Consider the following 22487-nt stretch of genomic DNA (forward strand, 5'->3'; position numbering starts at 1 on the left):
CACATTAAGATCATGACGTGACCAAATAAACGCTGCAAAAAATCTTTCTACTACATGGACACAAGCACTTAGCAATTAAAAAGCTGAAATCCGAGAGTTTGTTAAACTTGCAATCGCCAAACTAAGTAGCACCACTCTCCCTGCAAATGACAAGAATCTATTTTTTTCAAAAGCCATTTTGGTTTCTGATAACCAAAGTCATTCTCTTAGTAAGCAGGGGAAGCCTCAGACAATTCAATCGTGAATATTAAAAACTAAAAACCTTGCAACTAATGAAATTATATAATTGATAAATAACACTATTTTGAGTTATATGAATCATCACCTAATTTTAATAAGGGTAATATTAGTAGATACCACAAATATTGAGTAAAATAAAGAAAATACCACAACAACATTTTTTTTAGGAAAATACCATAAGGCTCACGTTTTTTTGGAGTAAAAAGACATAAATATCTTCTTTTTTTGTTTTAGTGTTAGATAGAAAGAGTGAAAGATTTGGTTAGATTTTTTAAAATAGCATGTAATATTTATATTTTACATGTTATATTGAACTAAATAGCGTTAAATTGTAAACCAAAACCAACATATAATTTCGTTCTAATTGTAAAATCTAAACCCTAACCATCTCATTTGTGAACCCAAACCGACATATAATTTCGTTCTAATTGAAAAATCTAAACCTTAACCGTCTCATTTGTGAACTCAGACTGACATATAATTTTGTTCTAATTGTAAAATCTATACCCGAACCATCTCATTTGTGAACTCAAACCGACATAAAATTTTGTTCTAATTGTAAAATCTAAACCCTAACCATTTTATTTGTGAACCCAAACCGACATATAATTTCGTTCTATAAAAAAATAACAAGATACTAGATTTTACCCCGTGGTACACCACGGTCTATTATTTTGTTGATATGATACTGTAAAATAGTTTAGAAGTGCTTGTAATCGATGGTGAATTGCATCTATATATATACTGTTAGCGGTAGTAGGTAGGATTTTGTACAAACTCTTGATTCGCAAGTTATGAATATATATTTTACGATTTGGTTAGTTATGATTTATGAATGAATGATATGACATATTCTTATTATGATTCTCAATTAATATTATTGGATTAATAGTGTACATATAAAACTAATAAGATTTTACCAAATATGTAATCGTTTAATAAACACAAATTAGATATTTCTTAATATGTATTTATTTTGAATTAGTTGTTATATTATAGGGATGTGATTAAGAAGATGTGATTACATAATTTGTGTTATCAATTTTTTTTGTTAAACTCGATCCTAGAAATTCGGCATACAAATTAGATCTTTTCTAAGATACAATGGACAATAATTGGCAATAAGTGGCATTAATTCGATGTGAATAAATATGCTATTGATTAAAAATGGGCCCAAAATATTCGGAAATCTTAAGGAGGATCCGGATAATTGAATCGGTTATAATTTTAGTTAAAAACCCCGACCCGGAGTTGGTAAAAAGTGATGGCATCCTATTGTACTCCAAAAATGTATTCCGAACTCTATATGTGGATATATTTGTTTGGTTACAAATATAGTAAGACAATTTTTAAAATATATATCCGTTTATAAAAATTCAAACCCCATCATTGTGTTTGATATTAGGAAATTAATATTATCAAATAAAGAAATAATTGTGTTTGATTGTAAGAATTGTAGAGAATTTAGTGTGGATTTGTTTGGATACAAAGATAAGAGAAAGTGGCACAAAAATGTACTCTAAAAATGTTAAGATAGATTTAAACAAATAACATGTAATATATGAAATAGGTAGAGTGTAATTGTATTTGAAGAGAGAGAATACTCTCTCACAACCACTGTACAATTGTGGTATTTTCTTAATTATGTTCTGTTTTTTGTGCTATCTACTGTATATTCCATTTTAATAAACTACTTCATCCATAAATTATTTTGTTATTAAATAACTTCTTTGCATTTTACAGAGAAAAATATTGTAAAAATACACTAAATTTATTTTTGATTTCCACAAAACTACATACACAAACTTTGTTGCATATCCAGAAAATATACAAATACTATTTTTAACTCACTTTGCTACTCAAAGTCTGAGCTGTATATTCAGTTTATTACATATACAAAATGTATATTAATCAGATTCAAAATCCTAATCCTTTTCTTTACCTCGAGGTTGAAAAAATTTGAGTTACTGAGTTAACAAATATGTCGAATTGAATTTTTTCTTTCCAATTTAATAGGAAGAAATTTTTTTATTAAACAAATTCTTGTCCTTTTACGAAAACAATTTTTTTTTTTTCAACAAAAAGTTATATTAGGAAAAATATTCTGAAAAAGATGTGCTACGTCATCAGTAGTTCTTGTCACGGTGAGGCTCTCTTCTACGTGGCACAACCCCTACCGGAACCTCTCTCTCTCACTATTTTCCAATCGACGAATTTGACATAACTCTCCTGCACCATTTGCTAAATCTAACACATCTCTTCTCCATCAACACAGGAACTCGAATCGAATCAATATCTTCCAACTCACGGAAATGTTTCTCTTAAAGGTACGTCCGTTTTTTTACTTGTCCTCGGAACCACTCATTTCCCTATAGCTTGTTTTGTTTCTGTCTAGCCAGTGTCGGAATGACAACTTTTGTCTGATTTTGATCTGTAGACATGGAGATCAACCGCTTTTGGGGTTTTTGGCTATATGAACTTCACCAAGAATGGTCTCTTGTAAGTTGTTGTTTCTACATTTTTTTATCCTGTGGAGATGAAAAGTTTTGATTTTTATGGATTTTGAGAAGTATGTATATGATTGTGTGGATTAATATAAGTGAAGGTTTTAGAATGTGTGGAAAGATTCAAAAATTGAATTAGTAACTTGAGGAACTCTATTATGGAGAAGTGATTGATGTACTTGTTGTGATTTTTTTTGGTAGAGAGCATTCGAAGAAGTTCAAACCTGAAGATATGCAGATACAAATTGAAGGAAAGAATTGTGTGGTTACTGGAGCTAACTCTGGTATTGGTTTTGCTGCTGCAGAGGGTCTTGCTTCACGGTAAGGTTTCTTTCTTATATAATTGAAAGAACCAAATTGTATAGACTTGTGTCGAATAGTCTTTTGAGTTTGTTTGCTATTTCCAAAGTATAGTTGAAAGCTCGAAGCTGAATGCTATCCAAATTTATATTGTCCGCTTACTCTTTTTTTTTTAGTGGAGCAACTGTTTACATGGTGTGCCGGAACAAGGAAAGAGGAGAAGAGGCTCTTTCTAAGATTCAGAACTCAACAGGAAACCAAAATGTGTACCTTGAAGTATGTTATCATCTTCTTTAAAATTCATTTTTGTAAGTTCTATAATTTTTTTTATATGCATAATATATATCAGATTCATTTTCGTAGGTGTGTGATTTGTCTTCCATTAAAGAAATAAAGTCCTTTGCTTCGAGTTTCGCTTCCAAGGATGTTCCGGTTCATGTGCTGGTATGTTTTCGTTTCCTACTTCCTAGAAAAACATTTTAATAAAACTCTACAGTCTAGAACATTTTTGAATCTGATTGTCAAATTTTTTAGGTGAATAATGCTGGTTTGCTTGAGAACAAACGTACTACTACACCTGAAGGGTTGGTCTCAGTTATCTTTCTTGAGCATTCCAATATCATTTGATCTTCTATTTCATACCCTTATGCTCATCTGTTGTATCAGATTCGAGTTAAGCTTCGCGGTGAATGTACTCGGGACATATACAGTGACAGAGTTGATGCTTCCACTGTTGGAGAAAGCAACACCAGACGCCAAAGTCATCACAGTTTCCTCTGGTGGAATGTACACTTCGCCACTTACAACAGATCTCCAGGTAACTCAATCTGCAGGACAGTATATATCATCTTCAACAGTTGATTATGTTCAATTGCTTCCTCTTCAAAACTGTTTGAACCACTTATATATCAGATCTACATATAATGCTTCTGCAGTTTAATGGTGAAAAGTTCGATGGAGTGGAACAATATGCACGGAGCAAAAGAATCCAGGTCTGTAAAATCAGAATCAACTAGTCAAAATCTGAAACTTATTTTTTTTCAGTTTTCTGATTTCGTTTGTGTCAAAATGATTAGGTGGCTCTAACAGAAAAATGGGCTGATAAGTATAAGAACAAAGGCATAGGGTTCTACTCAATGCACCCTGGATGGGCTGAGACACCTGGTGTTGCCAAGAGTTTGCCAAGTTTCAGTGAATCGTAAGATAACTCTCCTAAAGAAAACATCTTTTATGCTTAAAGCAAACATCTTTTTTTTGTACTAAAGAATGTTTTAAACTTGTGTGAATCAGGTTCGCAGGTAAGCTTAGGACAAGTGAACAAGGAGCAGACACAATTGTTTGGTTAGCACTGCAGCCAAAAGAAAAGCTGGTCTCTGGTGCATTCTATTTCGATAGAGCTGAAGCACCAAAACATCTAAAGCTTGCAGGTACAAGCAAGTCTCATGACCTTATAGACTCAGTCATTGATACCGTGCATTCCATGGCAGCTCTGGATTCTTAGATCACCATCCTCAACATGGTTTTTTCTCGAAAATAAATTGCGATTGCATGTAAATGTAGCACTGGAATTATTATTGTGCTGAGTATTGATAACGTTCACTCATTCATTACATAGTATCAGAAAACAAGAATACACAGTTATCTAGCTTTGGCACATAGCTATATTACAGATCCATCATCGGTTTTGTATAGCGTTATTCGCAAAGAGTAAACAGTAAAGTAAACGGAGAGTTATTACTTATGAGGATGGGTAGAAAGATAAAAGCTGGGGCTTTCGTAGCCAATACTGTTTGAATCTCTGCCTTGAATACTCGATATAATCAAACTTAATCTTGTTCACATACCCCTGCACACAATCACATTAGCACACAATCATAAGCTTCTGTTGTTGTTATCATCTAAACTAATGAAAGAGAGAGAATGAGCTTACAGATATGATTCCCCATAATCCCCAGAAGAGATGGCTTGCCAATGTATACTTCTCAGTCTCATCCAAGAGTTGTTCTATGTCTTCTTCTCTTGGCTCTTCACCTGAAGAGGTGAGGTAGTTGCAGATGAATCTCCTCCTTTCTTCTTCACCTGCAATTCCCAAACCATGAATTTTAAACCCTACTTCTCTCAATGGTAAACTATTATTTAGTTAACTACTGTACCTGGATATAGAGTGTAGTCCAAGATATGAGGAGTGTCAGAATGGTAATTTGCCACCATCTCACAGAAGTGATTTGCTATGTCGTAAGCAATTGGGTTATAACTTGCATACTCATAATCCTGTACAAAATCCAAAAGTCTCATAAACTATAATAGACAGATAAATGAGAAGTCTCATGTTCATCAATGTGTGTGATGATATTGTTTTACCTCGACTTAGTGCAACAGTAAAAATTGGGTTTTTAACTTTTTTTCCCCCATTCTGAAAAAAGGAAAAAAGGTTAAGAACAGTTGTGCTTATGAGTAAGAGACTTACAATGATAGTAATGGCATTGGTTTCTTCATCAATCATGATGTTACCACACTGCAAATCATTGTGACAGAACCCAATCTCTTGTTCATTGTTCACTTCTTGTTCCAGCGAGTTGATTTCATCTTCAATGTTATCTAGGCCAAACTCTGTTGAATGTTCATTTGAACACAGATTCTTGGCTTGTCCAACCCAAGTCCTGTCATTTCAATGCTCCAATTGATATACATACTTTCATCTAATAAAAACATTTAGTGCTTGAGGTAAACTTATAATATTACAGTTTCTATACCTCATCCTGTCCCAGATGAGAACAGTTCTATCTCCAGGGATGTGTATGCTGTGGAATCCTCTTAGCTTAGATGCAACCAGACCTGATATGTTCGGATCACGTAGATCGGTTGCTGATAGTGTCTGATCCAAAGTTACAAGATTCAAGAATTAATACTGTGTCAATCTTTTAATGGAAAGAGGCCAACACAGGAATTTGCTGATGAATCTAATGCAAGCACATTTTGAAAAGGGACAAAAAAAATTCTAATTCCTATATGTGATAATGTTACACAAGCTAAACCCGAACCAATTAGATGAAGATAAGGTTTGCGCTGGAGTCTGGACCAGAATTGTGCCAGAAAAAGAATCCGAAATTAAACCAAGTAAAACATAAACCAATTTGGCTTCACTAATTGTACATATCGAACAGAGCAAACCTGAAGAAAAATAACCAGATTAAACCTCAGTTCTTTAAAAATAGGCCAAACTTTTCCTGTAAATGGTAAACCAATTATTTTAGTGGTAAGGTTTGCTCAATCTATAGTCTAACTTAACCTGAATCTGATCAAACCAAATTCGAAAAATGAACCAAAGATATGTATACTTTATTCGGTTTCATTTTTTTCATAATCCAATAAACAAAAATGAACCGCACCGTAAGAAAAACCAAACATGAAAATCACTCAATTCTTTTCTATATAAAAACGAATTTATACCGAAATATTAAACCGAAAACCAACTGGTATTTGGTTTCAATCCGGTCTCTTCATAAACCAAAATGGTGAGAAAACTTAAAAATCCACAGCCAAAAACTAAATATGTACAGAACTGGTCAAAGTAGTAATTTTTCTTTTTTCTTTTTATAGCATCTTGGAAAATAAATAAAAATGAAAGAATAAAAAATTTACCCGGGCATGAATAAACTCTTCGACTCTACCGCCGGGGAAGCGTCCAAGAAGCGTAGGTCCATGGCCCTGACGAGCTACAAACTCAAAGGTTCGAATCTCATCGTCTCTGTTAAAAAAAACATCAACACCTTCGCCATAGACACGAACAAGGAGCTTCCTACTTCCAAATTTTGTTTCTTTTCTCGGCCAACTCACCATGAAAACTTCGTTAGTCATCGCTCCTTTCATCGGCTTCACTTCAAGACTCTCGAAATCCTCAACTACATCTCCCCATTTTGTGGAAAGCTTTTCAAGAATCTTCCTTAGCTCGTCTGGTGATGAGCTTGGGATCAATCCAAAGATTCCTATCGCCATCTAGGAGGGGGGAAAATTCTCTGTTTCTTGCAATAGAACTACTCTGTTTCTTGAAACAGAAGTACTTAGTTTTTGATATTGATAGATCAAGAAGTCTTCGGTATGATCAAACTTAGCAAGAAGAAGAAGAGCCTATTTTACCAAGAGAGTTGCAGATGATCTTGGAAAAAAAAAGGTGTTGGGGAATCTTGAAATCGGAGAAAGAAAATATCTATGTATTTTTGGTTATTGTTGGAGAGAAGTCTTGGTTAGAAGGAAAGACAAATTGCATGGTGAATGAGAGAGGTGTTGAAAGAGAGTATTTATGGACTTTTATCTTTACACAAGAAAGGGAAGAAAGATCTATTTCATTGTCTTGGTGGGTTCGATTTGAGAGGATCATGACAAATAAAAATAAAATAAAATAAAAGGGTATTATTTTGTAGAATTGTGAATATTAAAATAAACTCAAGAAATCTAGCAGACAAGATATATAACAAGTAATTGAGAAACAGAAACTATTGTTTGTTTAGGTAAAAAGGATAGATAAGTTTGGAGTGGTAGTATTAGTAATTGATTCTGAATATAGAATATGCATATTTTATTATGTTGTTATTATTAAATCATTTGTTATTTTTCAACAAGATATATTGATTTTTTTTTATAAAATATAGAAATCCATAGCAGTAGTTCAAAACATACAAATTTCTTGTTATGTGAAACCCGTTTTGCGTTCTGTTAAAACAATAAATAAATTCTATTAAAAATAATGACTTCTCAACGAGAGCATGTTTGTAAAACATTTAGATCGACAACAACAAAAGTCTATTAAAGTTTTAATGTCATTCTTTCCAACATTTTCTTAGACACAATTGCATAAGTTTGCTAAAACAAAATACTTTAATTTATCAACAACATTGCATTATGCGGGTTAGAATTTGCATGATAATATATATAATGACGATACTAACACAAACTAAACGTTATATATCCTAATCAGATTTATAAAGATCTATGAATCCAACATAGTTATGTGTGATCATACCAACAATAATACACCAAAATTCCATATCAGTCAAGTGTGTTTGGATGGAATTGGAAAACAATACATGGTTAGAAGATGATAAGACCAAAACATATAGGTGCATGATTTACCCGCAAAAGGTACCAATCAACATAGTTAATGCCATGGCATTTACATTATAGACATTATTGGACCAGTTGGGGCCAAAATAAAAATGTAATAGTATATCATCTTACCATGATTAGACAATGACACTTTCAAAGAGTACTAGAAAGCATTTTGAAGACTTTTTGAACTTGTAAAAAAGAGATACAGAAACAGACATATATTAAATCGAGATCGCTTTACGTCCATGTCCATGATATTTTTACCAATATCATAATGATTTATACTATTTTTTAACTACCCTAATCAGTTTTGCTTGTTTCTTTTTGGTTTAAACTCTACTCATACTTCTTGGTATCATATATGACTCTTGTTTTAGAAATTGTTAGGAGCTAATCGCGCGGTCACCATGGACCTAACACCTAACAAGAAAATAAGAGATTAAACAAAAATTAATCAGGATTAGTTTTAGGATTATTTTATTAAATTAATAATAAAGTAAAAATATATAGTACTATATATATTTATAATTCTATTACTACTAAAAAAATCAAATAAAATATAAAACTATAGTATTGTCCTTAAAATTATGGTAAACACATAAAAATATAATCTTAAATAAAATTTTATGATTTTTATCAAAAGTTTGTACATTAGTTATTGTAAACATCGAAAACTCTTAATTTAAATATCTAATTAATAAAAAAAATATTTGATTTATATTTGATTTTAAAAATATTTGGTATACAAAAAAATTAAGCAGAAAGTAATAGATTCGACGGGTTATAATCAAATTAGACATATATAATTAAATAACAGATTAGTCATTAATCTAACAATTATACATGATATAATTGGTGTTAGAGGGGATTTCTAAAACAGGGAATATAACATAGTAGTAACATACTCTGGTATGTCGTCTACACGTAATGTAAAATTATGGACGGTGAGTGAGTTAGACAAAAGTAGGTAATGACTAAATGGGTAACGTAGGCGTTTAGTTAACTGAATCGGACCTTTTGCTGCTAATTTTCAGACAGATAAGCTTTCGTTACTTACTCCATATCGCGGTTATATTGCAGAACTCAACTTGTCTTCCACTTGCATACTAAACAAATGACAATACGACACGTTTTAATGTACCACACACTCATTGAACAAGATAACGTTGAGATTTTTTAAATCGTTGATCCTATTCACCTAGAGTTTTTCCTATTATATAATTTTTCCTCCATTTTTTAATATATATATATATATATATATATATTGATACATCAAAGTAGAAAAACGTGGTGCTAAATTTTCAGTATATATATTTTGATATTTTGATATATATATGATACGAGAAAAGAAACATATATTACTAAATTTTCAAACGTGATGATTTGTTGAAATGGAAAAAAAATGATGCTTTGAAATTGTATAATAAGAGCAATGCTCAGTAAAATCTTTGGTAAGTTAAGTACTTATTTTGTTTAAAATGATTTTTTTTTCTTCTATAAATGATTACTTGTGACTCCACATGATGTGAGAATCAAGTCAAAAGGGTTAAAAAAATGGGGTTGAAATTAAGAAGTAACGTCTGGTTGAGAGCCAAGATTCCCCTCCATGAGTCTTTTCTCTCTTCTTTAAACAATTCGTAATGTTTTTTGCCCTTTGTTCAACAAAATTTGATCCTCCACTTCTCCTTCAACCGTTTCTCTCTTTTTGTTTTTTTTTTCGATTTGGCCACCTTTATATTATATTCTCTTAAGTGCTTTTGTTTTATAATATTTTCCATTACCTTTTGTTATCATTCTCGTCCATAAAAATACACAGAATATATTCCGTCAAACATTGAAAGGTGAGATACATGATTTTTAAAGGTAATGGCTTAAGGATCTTGGGTGTAGATTAGATTTTTGTAGTAGGATGGATTCGGTTATGCAGGAAATAACTTATAGAGAAATTATATGCACCTCTATTTTAGTTTCTAGGGTAAAGTTAGGAGGCCGAGACTAAAGGCCTAATGAGTAATGATACTTTATAGTTTGCAAAAGTTTTCTTGTAAAGTCGAACATATATAGGTTGTGAATGGAAACACAAAATTAGCGTATTTCATTTTGTGTTTTTGAAAACCGCAAGTATGCAGGAAATAACTGTGTTACTAATCATCAATTTTTTATAAATCTGTGTTAAAAAAATAAAATAAAAAAGCAAACTGCAGTTTTCAGAAAGAAGAAAAAATGCATGGACCGCTTTTTAACTGTTTTCAGCTTCTTACCCTATGATCCAACACAAAACCGCAGTCACTAATAACCATTTGATTATTTTTTACTTTTTATTATTACAAATCATTATGTATATAGATGTTCTTTTATCATATATATATACACCTTTTCTCTCACTCTATATTCTTCTTGTCTCCTCTTCTCTCTCATTCTCTTCTCTCACTTTCCTTTTTAAAACATTTTTCTTTTTTCTTTTTTCTCTTAGACAAAATGTATCGTACATCTTCAAAGTTCATAATTGTATAAAAATGTTTCTAATGGTACTCTCCGTCGACTTTATTTTTATTACCATTCAAATATTTAATTGTGAACCGCAATAATATTTTTACCAATCAAATTTTAATTTAAAATACATTTTGGTATTTAAAATTCAGAAATTAAAACTCTAATTATTAATAAAAAACGAAAATATATAATTATACTAGTTATTAATAAAATAAGATGAAATCCGCACTATAAATTGTTTTTCACCAATCAAACATAATTTTGTACCGTTTATTCTGGAATAATCGCACTTGTCCCGCAAATATATTTGTTTCGCATATACCGTAGTTGAACCGTACTGCACTATCAAATTTTTTGTCTCGCACTACTAAATCCGCAGTTACCATTCGACTCATAGTCTTCTACTATTCTTTTTATTGACGAACCAATTTCGAACTTCTCTCATGTATGAACATCGCATTCAGTCCAAGACAGTGACAGATCTAGAAAAAAAAGTAGTCTGGAGTACCCATCATATTTAACCCTAAAATCTGGGGTACCCATCATATTTAACCCTAAAAAAAAAATTCAGTAATAAAAAACATGGAAAATATAACAAAAAAAGTTTTAAATATGAACAAATGGCAACTGATGGGCATCGAACCACTCTATTCTTACGTAACATAGGACACTATTAACCAAATGGGCTAAGTGATATTATTGTTCACTCAGCATTTAAACTAATTTTAAAAAGTTGTGTGGGACACGTGCCCTACCTACTTTACATGTAGATCTGCCCTTGGTCTAAGGTGTTTTTGGTTTAATGGCCATTTTTGGTTTAAGCTGAACCTGTAAACTTTTACTGAATAGTACAAAGTTGTAAGAAAAAACTGTATGTTAAAGCTGTACAAAAAAAAACTGAAAATATATCGTTAAAAAAAATACTAAAATTAACATAAAAATGTAGTTTAGCATATTATAGAAGTAAAATTTATGAAAATTTTGAATTAATTTATGAAATTTAAATCATTCCAATATAAAGAAAAAGTATAAGAATATACTACTCCAATAATTAAAAATATTTGTATAAGTTTTACTCTTAGTTTTTTTGGAAATTTTAGAAACTATAAGTACATAAATTTAATAATCCAATAATGAATTGAAAATAATTGTTTACGTATTATAGAATAAAAATATTTATTGAGAAGTAATTTATTAAAATGAAAGTCGCTCCATCGCATTTAGCACTTCATGAAATTTGCGATTGACTGTCTCTTGATTACGCCCAAAATTCCTCGCTACAGTACGTTGAACCTCATTATGACCACACGTAGAAAAAAACATTGCAACGCTTTCCTCAATGCTAATATTTTCTGTTGATGTTAATCCATACTCGTTTTCCATCAGTTGACACAACATTTGGAATATTCCTCGAGGCATCCTTACTGCATGTAAGCATGATGCATCATCATATTCCATCTGGTGTTTAATATTTAGCCAACCTAGTCCTGCTCCCGCTTGCATGGGTTGTCGACAAAAATATCGTTCATAATAATGCATCGTTGGCTGAACAAGTACCTCATCGACTTCTTCGTCCTCAAGCATAAATAATTCGCATAATCCTTCGTGTGTTAGATTATTTAGTCCCCGAGAGTACAACTCATTTATCCGATTTTTCTAGCCATTAAGAAAAAAATAAGTTAAGCGACTAAAAAAATTGTGGTAGACAAACATTTATTATAGAAAAATATATGTTATATAAATATTATACAAACATTAATAAAAACCATAAACTTTTCATATTGTTTATTCAATGTTTCTAGTTATCAGTGGGATTGTTTGATGTTCTATCATCAATAAAATTTAACTATCGTAGTTGAGTACCAATTCCCGATGGTGCACCAAACTTATATCCGGTATATGTTGACTGTCTAGTTAGCGTTACAAAACCAGGAGAAAAATTTGTTCTTGTTCCTTGACTAGTTTCTCCCATTTGAGTAGTTGAAATTCTACCGATTGTTGATGATGCCCCAACAATAAAATTCCAGGGGATGTTGATGTTTGCATCATTTGTGTAGCAAGTGACGAGGACACGAAAGGAAAACCATCAAATCCTTGAGGAAACATCATCGGTACATAAGGTGCACCCATCATATGCCCAGGCATATTAAATCCTACCCCCGGAGGTGAAAATAACTGTCCCATAGCAGGAGATGGTTGAAACTGTGGAATTTCAGCAAACCTATATTCAGAATTTCCTGATGAACGTCCCACAGAATTTCCTGACGAATGTCCCACAGACCTTCCTGATGATGGCACACTTCCGCCGCTTGAACCACTTAAAAGTGACACAAAATTTGACAAATTTGCAGGAGTTACGGTTTCTAGTCGATCCACTTCAGTTATACATTCCAAAAATTGGATTCTATCTTCATCTAACTCAAAAGAAGTGTCTAAAAATGTATTAATCCACCATGCATCCTCCTTAAGCAGCTTCACTGATGCTTTCCAAAATGGTTTGTACTTCTCAATTGGTAAAGAATTTAGTATAGCAAATGCATTTTTAAATTTTGCATATTCTTCAGGACTGTACCTATCAGGTCGCAGGGTTGATACAGTCGCACGTCGTTCAAATTGATGCCTTCTACGGTTCCCATGATCTCTACTACCAACTGAACGAACTCGTGAATTACTTCTTCGTTGACTACTTTCTCCTCGTCCAATATTGTATGGTGCAACACGGGTCGTATGTCTACCTGAACGATTGTGGATTTCTTCTGTCAATGCAAATGGAATATCTCCATATGTCTCATGTGTTGCTGCAGAGGGAACATCTTCATATGTTTCTTGTGGATCAGTAAATGAGTTATCTGGAAAATAAGTATTTTCTTCATGTGTTTGAGGTGTGTAGTCAGCTCGTACATCTTCTTCATCAGCATCATCACCAATACCACCACTGAAATCAGCTCTTGCATCTTCTTCATACAGTTCTCTTCGTGCTCCATCAACATCATACATATGTTCACTTGATACATCATATTGTCCACAAATACGTTGTAGTGCATCCCAATGTTTTGGCGGTTGACGGTGACAAGCCATAATTGTTTTACTATCATGGAAAAAAACAATATAAATTTTAGAATTTCTAGAGAAACACTTTTAATATATCATACAATTCAAAATAACAAAAAATATGCATACCACCTCGCGCGACTGCCACAAATCGTCATCCATACAGATAACTACAGTTCTCTGATTCGAACTTACACTTGTTTTACCCATAAGGTCGACCCATTCTTTGTAAGTTCCCTTCAATGTATCTATCTTGTTTTTGAACTTTATCCAACTATCAACATGTTTCCCTGTCCGCTTTAACAGTTCACTCAATATACGATTTCGATGAAGTTTTTTTACACCATATGTATTATAGTCTACTTTTGCAAGCTCAGCTTCATATAGTTCAAGCACAACGCGTTCTTCAAGAGGTGACCAATTTTCTTTCTAAAAAATGTGAAAAATATTTTTATGTATATATAAAAATGACTCACATATGGAATATAAAGATTTATTATATTATATATATACTACTTATGTTATATATATGTAACTTACATTCTTTCGTCTACGTGAAGAGCTAGGTAGGACCTTCATTAGACATACTGTAGAAAAAATATAACATAAATATAACATAAAAGTTTACCTTAGCTCTAGTTACTTGAAACTGGAAGAATGTCTTCTAACTTTTTTCCCCCAAGTTCAGGCTGAGAGATTATTATTATTATTATTATTTTTAGAACAAGAGCAAAGAAGAAGTAGGTTTACAAAATGTGAATCGATTCTTTAGTTACATATATAGGAGGAAGAAGCTTCACTTTGACTATTTATATTTTAATTCGTTAAAAATTTATTTTCGATAAAATAAAATCTCATCCACCAATAGCATTGTGATTTTTGAAACATTATCTACATTTTAAAATAATTTAAAAAATACAGAAATTTTTATTCAGCTTTTTAATCTTGTTTGTGTTGACTACTTTTTTGTACAGCTTTATACTTGATTGGTAAAAGTTAAAGCTATACCACTTTGTACAGCTTTCTCTTTCTTCACCAATCACTACCATAGTATCTACGAAAACAAAGACAAAAAAAAAGAACATCAATCCATGTGGAAAGCTGTGTGGATCTCCGGGGATATACCAAAACACAACTTTCTTACTTGGCTTTTAATCCTCAATTGATGCCCGACTTGAGATCATCTTCTCAGTTGGGGTTTCCAAACAAGCCTGATTTGCCTCCTCTGCAACTCTTATCCGGAGAGTCGAGACCATTTCTTCTTTACTTGCAGTTTCGCTTGGTCTATCTGGTCCTAAACCACACATAGATGTGGAATCCAGGCTCTTACTTCTTGGGATCCTTCTGTCAACTACATGCATTCGCTCCACCAGCCAAAGCCACAGAAAAGACTCTCACTGCTGGCTTGGCAGTGCTCCCTCTACTTCATATGGACTGAAGGGAATAATAGACTCCACCGACAGAAGTATCGCATGATGGATGCTCTTTTGCGGCTCATTGACTCCATATCCGGAACAGGATCACATCATAAAATGCTTTGAATTCTGCACTCGCCTCTGCGATGTTTCGACAATGGTTCTCCTCCATCTACTCAGATCCAAGGTGACTTTTCACTGTTCCATCGCCTATCGAGGCTTTCTCCTATGGTTCAACTTTAAGATTTCGCTATGTTGTTAATGTGCTGTGCTCATTATTACTTGGGCTAAGGCCTGCAATCACAACTTTAAAGCCTGGTTTGGCTTTTGTATGTTTTATTTTCTCTTTTGCAATCTTATTATATAAACCTTGATGACAAAATTACTCATTAATAAGATTGTGACACATGTCAATTATATCATTCAGATGTTGACACATGTCAATTCATTATTAACATTTAAAAAGATAAAAATGTAAAATTTCTAAACCTAACCTAAAAAGGTTTTATATAAAAGTAACTAGATAAAATAAAACTTTATTTTATTTAAAATCTAATTATAAGATAAATTATATATATATATATATATATACCATAAAATTCAAAATTATAATACGAAGGAAATATTAACCTAGGATAGAAAATACGGAACTGTGCCCAATCATATTTGTGCACCATAATTTTGGCACAGTTACCATAATTTTGAACTATGCCCAATCATATTTGGGCAACTAGGATAAATTATTATTTAAAGTTTGATGTCAAAGTTACTCATTAACAATATCGTGACTTGTGTTAATTGTATCATTAAGATGTTGATATATGTCAATTCTAAATTTATTAAAAAAATTAAAATAAAAATGTAAAAATTCAAAACCTACTATAAAAAGGTTTTATATAAAAGTAAAATAGAAAAAAGAAAACCAAAAAAATATTTCTAAACTTCGAAATGACACATGTCAGTTCTAAATTTATTAAATTTTTAAAAAATAAAAATGTAAAAATTTAAAACCTACCATAAAAAGGTTTTATATGAAAGTAAGATAGAAAAAAACTAATTTTATTTAAAATCTTTTAAAGAAAAAAGTCTTTCTAAACTTCCAAAATTTTGTTTTTAACAGTTTTCAAAACAGCTTTAAAATTTAGAAAAGATTACTGTAAGAAAATTATATATATATATATATATATATATTATCATAAAATTTGTAATTATAAGATTGTTTACTTATTTTAATTTTAAGTTGCTAATTTTAAAAGAAATAGGATTACTTTTTATATAAGATAAAAAAATGTGATTGTGAAAATTATACAACTATTTTCTGTTTCTACAAAAATGTAAGTACTCACCTTTACATAAAGAAAGACATTGTTGAAGTAAAAAAAAAAAATAGATCGTCTCATATTTTTTCACCAATCAAATAATTTATTAAAAAAAATTGCTATTGTAATATATAAGATAGGAGTATGTAAGATTCACATATGCATTTTTGTAACTATAAAAAAATTAAAATAAAGAGACATAATAAGTTATTTAATGTGTTCATAAAGACGATTTGTTCGTAGTAGTAAATACTAAAGAGTATATATTAACAATAAAATATATTTGTGTGTACAGATACACTTTTAGTGGTAATGTAGATAGTAGATTTGTAAATGGATATACATTGGTGTATTATAGCAAAAAAAAAACAACTATTTTCTTTAACTAAAAGTTTATCTCTTTACTTTTATATATTATTTATACTTACAAAAAGAATTAAATATATATATATATATATATATATATATTTAATAACTTTGAACTCATCTTTTTTTTTTGGTCAACCTTTGAACTCATCTACAACTATTTTCTTTAACTAAAAAATGTATCTTTTTTTTTATCAACCAAACAATAAATTAAAAGAAAATTATTCGGTTAGTTGCCTAAGCCAGAGAGAAAATGTGTACAAAAGAAACTTCAGAGATAAGAACGCTAAGCACGGGCAAGACAATCCGCCTTCGAATTTGACGCACGCGGGATCCAAGAGATGGAGAATAGTTGGCTCGAGTGAGTTAAACTCATCGAGCAGGTTGGAGAAGGACAATCAATCTTCAGGGGACTGCACCATAGTGAGTAACTTAGCACAATCAATCTCGAAATGTTACAAGCGATCCCTACAACATGTATACACTCCATGGTCCACAAGAACGCTTCTAACTCCGAATGCAGGGGGAAGGGGATCCGTCTTATACACTTGGCCTCCAACAACAAGATTCACTCCTCACCAACACAACACCACCAACCCAATCTTGAATGCACATTGGTTGCTATCCAAGAACCATCAATCTGGCAACAAGGTGAAGAAACTTGGACATCTGAAGACGCAGATGGAGCTGACATGACCGCCGTAAAAGATAGGGCCTCTTCCCATGCTAACTTATCGCCAAAAGCCTGAGCAATTATATCATTCGCCTCGATCTCTAAACCTTGAAAAACGTTTTTATTTATGACCTTCCAGATTGTCCTTAAAATTCATTGTAATTGAAGAAGTTGATCAGGATCACACTGTTGAGAGCCACCCCTCCAGAAAACAAAATCCAAATTCGAGTACACCAACTCATATGAAAAACCCTCTGACGAGACAGGAGTCGAAGATAAATCCCAAACTTCACAAGAGCGAAAGCATTCAAAGAAAACATGATTAATAGTCTCAACCACATAATCAAATCTTTTACGCCAAATATCACATTGAATACCTCGGTGTATCTATTTACTTTTATAGATAGTTTTTACTTACTAAAAATATTTGCTTTATATTTTTTGTTAAATTTAATTTAATTTAAAAAACTCTAAACCCGCACATCGGGCGGGTCCTAAACTAGTTTAATAGAAAGCTTTTCTCAAAAAAAAAAAAACATCGCATTCAGTCAAATAACTTAACATGTAAGTGAAATTTTGGGATATTAGAGTTTGAGAGGGGGTGTATTGAAACCATGATTTTGGAGAATTTTATGGGATTTATGAAATTTGGAATTTTGATAGATTTTAGAGAAGTTGATATGATTAATAGTAAAATTCTTTCAAATCCCACCTAAAACCATGAAATTTTGATTTCTGTATTTTTAACTAAACAAATCATCCAGAATCCTTAAAACTTATTAAAATCCAAATCCAAATCCACAAACTGTCTTGAATAAAAGTGGATTTTAAAGTATATTTTTAAATCATCAGTTCAATAACAGTGGATTTTTTATGGACTTTTTAAAATCCATGATTGAAAAACATAAGATTTGTAAATTTTATACAAATCACTTAAAATGTCAAGTTGAATACACCCCCTCTTTAGACTTTGAATGGTTAATATTTCCATCCCTAAATCGTTAAATAATGACATATATATATATATATATATATATATATATATATATATATATATATATATATATATANATATATATATATATATATATTCAAACTAAGATACAATATTGCTTATATTTTTTAAATATAAAATCTTATATCTAATTTATTAAATATTTTTTTCGTATTGTACATCGACGCACTGAAATCTTATTAAAATCTAAGAAATCACATATATTAGATTTTATTCAATATAATATATACAACTAAAAAAATCAAAAATTTAAATCAAGATTTCTAAACACGACCACTTCAATAGGTGTTTTGTTTTATTTGATGGATTTTACTAAATTTATATAATTTACAGATTTGAATATTGTATCATGTACTGGATTGAAATCGGATTATAAAACTAAGTAAATTAAATGTAAAAGATTATAAAATGCATAGAGTAAATCAAATAAAACTTTTACTATTATTTTATAACTAACAAATTATAGTAAATTTTACGCAAACATTTTCCCGTATTGTACAACACGGGTAACTTTCTAGTTTTAGCATGTAAAACTGTAGTATAGACTATTATGAATGGCAAAAAAATCAGACTATAGTATGAAGTGGTGCGTACAAAAGAAAAAGAAAACATTTGTAGTCATAATTAATAATAATTTGTAGTCATAATTAATAATAATTTATAAAAAATAGTTTTAAAAATAATAAATCAAAATCTATTATTTCATTTTTTCACAGAACATATATATCAATAATACTTTCTCAAATGTTTCCCAGAAATACATTATCTATCTTATCTCTCAACCTCCTGTTGTTCATTTGAATCAGTACTCAGATACAACTAGTTTGAAAAAACATATTTGTATCCGAGTCTCACTGTTGGTATGAACTATGAAGTTGTATGATGTTGGTATGAAAGTTGTAAGGAGTAAACAGAAAAAGTTGGACCAATAACATAATCGGCATATATAATACATAGTTTTTTTTTTCAAATGTAGACTAGGATGGACTTTTGTAGATGGAGTAGTGCATACTGGTCCACAATGATGAATGTTGAATTAAGTGTGGACTGGTCCGACTTTTGTCCGCTTCACAACATACTATACAACCATTCCAAGCCTTAGGTTTTGTGATAGGTGTGATACTTATCTTCCACCTTTCTTGAGGAAGTGAGGAGAGTTCATGGTACAATAATAGCATTGCTTTTACATGAATGTTCAAGCAAATTATTTAATAACAAAACCAAAACAAAAAAAAAACAAAAAACATAACACACATGACACAGCTTGACTCAGTCATTAACATATTTTACCCAAAAATGAACAATAAAACAGAAAATAAACTACCAAAGGAGCTGGACTATTAGTTGCTTGCAAAACAAAGATGTAAACACAGAAAGAGGTAATGAGAGTCTTTAGATGGAGTCAACGAACTTAGTCTCAGTGACACAAATCAACTAAGTTTCAAGAACGATGGTGTCTTCCACAAGGTACCCTTTTGATTCATCATTTAGATCCTCCACAAATATTAATTCAGATACCCCTGATCCGTCTTGATTCTCTCTTGAATAAAAATGAAAAACTATACAAAAACATCACATTGTCAGTCTTTAAGGATGATCATATCCATTTTTACTGCCTATCTTGCAAAAACCAGAAAAAGAAGTTTAATTCGTAGCGCATTTCTCAATGTGGTTAGAGTTTTTTATTTATTTAGTAGCCGAAGTTTTAGCTTTGCATAAGTACTAGAAGTTACCGCATTAGGCAGATATGCCATCGCTTGAACATAGACTGAAAGTGCTCTTATATCTTTGTCACCCTTTAGACTAATCTTCATTCTCCTTTAAATAAATAATAACATCAACTAAAATATATTAGAATATTGTCCCACATCCGTTGGGTTTGTGATTCTTGGGTGTGGCAACCCTCCTCTCTTGAGCTAGCTTTTGGGAGTGAGTTAGGCTCATTACTAATATGGTATCAGAGCCCATGGTTAGGCCCAATAATCAATTTCGCACATCGGTTGGGTTTGTGATTCTTGGGAAATATATATGGTGTGTGGCAACCCTCCTCTCTTGAGCAAGCTTTTAGGTGTTAGTTAGGCCCATTACTAATATGGTATTAGAGCCTAGGTCCATTTCCGATTGTGGACCACCCTTGGATGTCTAGTTCCACAAACTTCACGCTACAGATGTCCATCCCTGAGCGTGAGAATTGTCACACTACAGATGTGTGGCAATCCTGCTCTATTGAGCTAGCTTTTGGGAGTGAGATAGGCCCACTACTAATATGGTATCAGAGCCTATGGTTAAATCCAATAAAAAATTTCCCACAAAAAAATAGTTTCTCACCCACATTTCGAAAAAGCCTATTAGAATCCCACATTGGTTGGGATGTTTTCCTTTGAGTAATATATAAGGATCATGGATCACTCTATTCATTACCAATTGGTGTTAAGTTGGATATCCATGTTTATTAAAAGAATAGATCGTCATTGATCACTAACAAAAACTGAGTAAATTTATATTCGTGAATTCAAACTCACCATTTTCTATCTCCAACCAGAAATTCATCCGAGTAACGATATTTTTGGTCTCCTAGTATCTAGTAATCAGAGATTTTCCAGGTGAATTTATTGTTTGGTGGGTTTTGTGTGAAAACAACTATCTCCACTTTCTCTATAGGCTTTATTACAAATATCTCCATCCCAATGATACAAGCATCTCCATCGGTGTACCCATTTTCGGGATCGTTAAACTTCGAAAGAGGAAGCATTTGGGCAAATCCCCACTCTTTTTTCTCTTTATTATAACGCTTAACAGTTCCATGCCTTTTTGAGTGTCCAAAGGAACTACGTACTAAGAGATGATTTTGAGCCAATATACTGTATATCGATCTCCTCCTGAATTATGAGCTAGAGACAAACAAACTCTTGATGTTTCATTATGTCTTGTTGAGTGAGTCTATACAAATGAATTCTTAAAAATGATATTAAATTTCAAATCCATGATTAACTTAGGTTAAGATTATGATTAATGATTAAAAAATTAAAATGTTTTGGACTAGCTAGTTTTAAGATATTGAGTTTATCTTTGACAAGAAAAAGATATTGAGTTTATAATTTAGTTTAACTTAGATGTTAAATGACTTCATTAGTTCATTTATAAAATTTATTGAAAAAAACCTTTTGCTATTTTCATAACTGTTCCATAACAAAAAAAAAAAAAAAAAAAAAAAAANCTTTTAAATAACTCTAATTTAAAAAAACCTCAAAAATTAACAAGAGTAATGGTTTATTTTATAATAAGGGTAAAATGGTCTTTGAGTATTTTAGGATTATGATAACCCTACGAATGTATCACATATATAAATCATTGGGAAAACCCTAGCAGACCTCTTTTTTGTTCTTCACTCTCCCCAGCGATCGTTTACTCCTCGAAGACGGCTTCTTCTTATTCTTCTTCTCACTAACCTCATCTCTGCTAATCAAAATGGTAATTAGGGTTTTCTAATTTCTCATTTACTTCGTCCGAAATGTTCTCCATCCATCGATCTGCCATTAAAAAAACTAGCTTTTAGATTCATCTACTTGGTTCGAATCCACTGTTTCAACAATGAACAGTGTGAGATAAATCATTGTTAGGTTGTGTTAGTTTCTGGAATCTATAGTTCGTATGTTATCTTTTAATCTGATTTACAAAGTTCGTGTTAGTTTCTAGAAAGTTGGAGTTTTTATGTTCTGGAATTTGTGAAGTTTGTAATTTTTTTTGCTAGTTTATGTAAATTTTGCTGATGGGTTAATTGAATTGTGTTATGGTTTGTGTAGTCTCTGGTTGCAAATGAGGAGTTTCAGCACATTCTTCGTGTGTTGAACACCAATGTTGATGGTAAGCAAAAGATTATGTTTGCCCTTACCTCTATCAAAGGTATTGGGAGGCGATTGGCCAACATTGTCTGCAAGAAGGCTGATGTCGACATGAACAAAAGGTTTGACCCTTTTCTTTAGCTTGCGGAACTGAATATGGATT

At 31.6% G+C, this 22487-nt stretch overlaps 3 protein-coding genes and 1 pseudogene across 5 annotated transcripts in view; 2 read left to right on the plus strand and 2 right to left on the minus strand.

The window, feature by feature from the left end:
- LOC104736972 (dehydrogenase/reductase SDR family member 12-like) lies at positions 2411-4649 on the plus strand. Its single transcript, XM_010457070.2, has 10 exons — positions 2411-2567; positions 2678-2739; positions 2946-3065; positions 3221-3320; positions 3408-3488; positions 3579-3628; positions 3711-3861; positions 3980-4036; positions 4121-4242; positions 4335-4649. Exons 1-10 carry the CDS (start codon positions 2553-2555, stop codon positions 4543-4545), a joined length of 969 nt encoding a protein of 322 aa, XP_010455372.1. The 5' UTR covers positions 2411-2552; the 3' UTR covers positions 4546-4649.
- On the minus strand, positions 4600-7343 carry LOC104736971 (probable choline kinase 3). 3 transcript variants are annotated; one of them, XM_019235143.1, is made up of 7 exons: positions 7182-7343; positions 6687-7040; positions 5798-5919; positions 5512-5704; positions 5198-5315; positions 4975-5123; positions 4600-4890 (listed from the first exon to the last, which is right to left on the minus strand). In XM_019235143.1, exons 2-7 carry the CDS (start codon positions 7038-7040, stop codon positions 4783-4785), a joined length of 1044 nt encoding a protein of 347 aa, XP_019090688.1. In that variant the 5' UTR covers positions 7182-7343; the 3' UTR covers positions 4600-4782. The 3 variants fall into 3 exon arrangements, with proteins under 3 accessions (XP_019090688.1, XP_010455371.1, XP_019090689.1); XM_010457069.2 differs by having other exon boundaries at positions 6687-7342; XM_019235144.1 differs by lacking the exons at positions 4600-4890; positions 4975-5123; positions 7182-7343 and having other exon boundaries at positions 5209-5315; positions 5406-5704; positions 6687-7139.
- LOC104738324 lies at positions 16493-21936 on the minus strand (annotated as a pseudogene).
- Positions 21845-22487, plus strand: part of LOC104738325 (40S ribosomal protein S18-like) — a 4291-nt gene continuing 3648 nt past the window's right edge. Inside the window, exons 1-2 of the mRNA XM_019235150.1 lie at positions 21845-21953; positions 22286-22446. Of these exons, the coding sequence (XP_019090695.1) occupies positions 21951-21953; positions 22286-22446 (164 nt within the window). The 5' untranslated portion in view covers positions 21845-21950. The remainder of the gene's footprint in view (positions 21954-22285; positions 22447-22487) is intronic.

Source organism: Camelina sativa, chromosome 13 (assembly GCF_000633955.1).
Source record: "Camelina sativa cultivar DH55 chromosome 13, Cs, whole genome shotgun sequence".
NCBI lineage: Eukaryota > Viridiplantae > Streptophyta > Magnoliopsida > Brassicales > Brassicaceae > Camelina > Camelina sativa.

Bases quoted from the DNA above. Each gene is read 5' to 3' on its own strand.
- LOC104736972 (XM_010457070.2), top strand. The intron at 3,862-3,979 runs GTAACTCAATCT...ATGCTTCTGCAG, and splicing joins CACTTACAACAGATCTCCAG to TTTAATGGTGAAAAGTTCGA. The intron at 4,037-4,120 runs GTCTGTAAAATC...CAAAATGATTAG, and splicing joins CACGGAGCAAAAGAATCCAG to GTGGCTCTAACAGAAAAATG.
- LOC104736971 (XM_019235143.1), bottom strand. From the start codon at position 7,040: ATGGCGATAGGAATCTTTGGATTGATCCCAAGCTCATCACCAGACGAG. The intron at 5,316-5,511 runs GTAAGTCTCTTA...GATTTTGTACAG, and splicing joins CCAATGCCATTACTATCATT to GATTATGAGTATGCAAGTTA. The intron at 4,891-4,974 runs GTAAGCTCATTC...GATTGTGTGCAG, and splicing joins GATTATGGGGAATCATATCT to GGGTATGTGAACAAGATTAA.